Source organism: Trichechus manatus, unplaced genomic scaffold, assembly GCF_000243295.1.
Source record: "Trichechus manatus latirostris isolate Lorelei unplaced genomic scaffold, TriManLat1.0 scaffold00122, whole genome shotgun sequence".
Lineage (NCBI taxonomy): Eukaryota > Metazoa > Chordata > Mammalia > Sirenia > Trichechidae > Trichechus > Trichechus manatus.
The window spans coordinates 4,191,496-4,192,038 of record NW_004444058.1 but is presented as its reverse complement, the minus strand read 5'-3'; the positions used below and the strand labels follow the sequence as shown (position 1 = coordinate 4,192,038).

The 543-nt window shown below is 70.7% G+C and overlaps 1 protein-coding gene across 1 annotated transcript in view; it reads left to right on the top strand.

Moving 5' to 3' along the window:
* Window positions 1–229: 229 nt before the first annotated feature.
* PBX4 (PBX homeobox 4) overlaps window positions 230–543 on the top strand; it is a 52,833-nt gene continuing 52,519 nt past the window's right edge. Inside the window, 1 exon segment of the mRNA XM_023738790.1 lies at window positions 230–390. Within this exon segment, the coding sequence (XP_023594558.1) occupies window positions 230–390 (161 nt within the window).

Sequence of the window (543 nt, the reverse complement as noted above, 5' to 3'; positions counted from 1 at the left end):
AGGGGCTCCGAGGACAGAGGCACTGAAGGACATGTGCGTGTCTGAGGAAACGGAGGTTGGGGGGGGCCTCTGAAGCGGAGCGAAGCCTGCGTCTCCCTCTCCAACGGCCGGAGAATGGATGGGGGTGGAGAACGACGTTGCCTTGGCAACCCCCAGCTGAGTCATGGGCCCTAGTAGGGGCTTTTGGAGGCACGTCCCTCGGCGGTGCGCAGCCGCATGACTGGCTGAGATGCGGCCGGGAGCGAGGCGCGGAAGCCTGGGCAGCGATTGGCTGGCGGCTCTAGGGGGCGGTGCGCCGCGGCCCGGCTGGCAAAGGTTGGCTAGCGGGGGCGGGGCCCGAGGCGAAGCGCGGATGACCGCTGGCAGCTTCGCGGAATGGGGCTTGGGGCGGTGCGCAGCGGCCTAGGCTGCGGCAGTTGGCTCTTAGCGTCGGGAGACGGGGCCTAAGCGGTGCGCAGGTGGCGAAGGTTGGCTGGTGGCGGCGGGGGGCGGTGCGCGGAGGGCGCGCTGACCGCGGCGGTTGGCTGCGGGGTACGCTCCAAC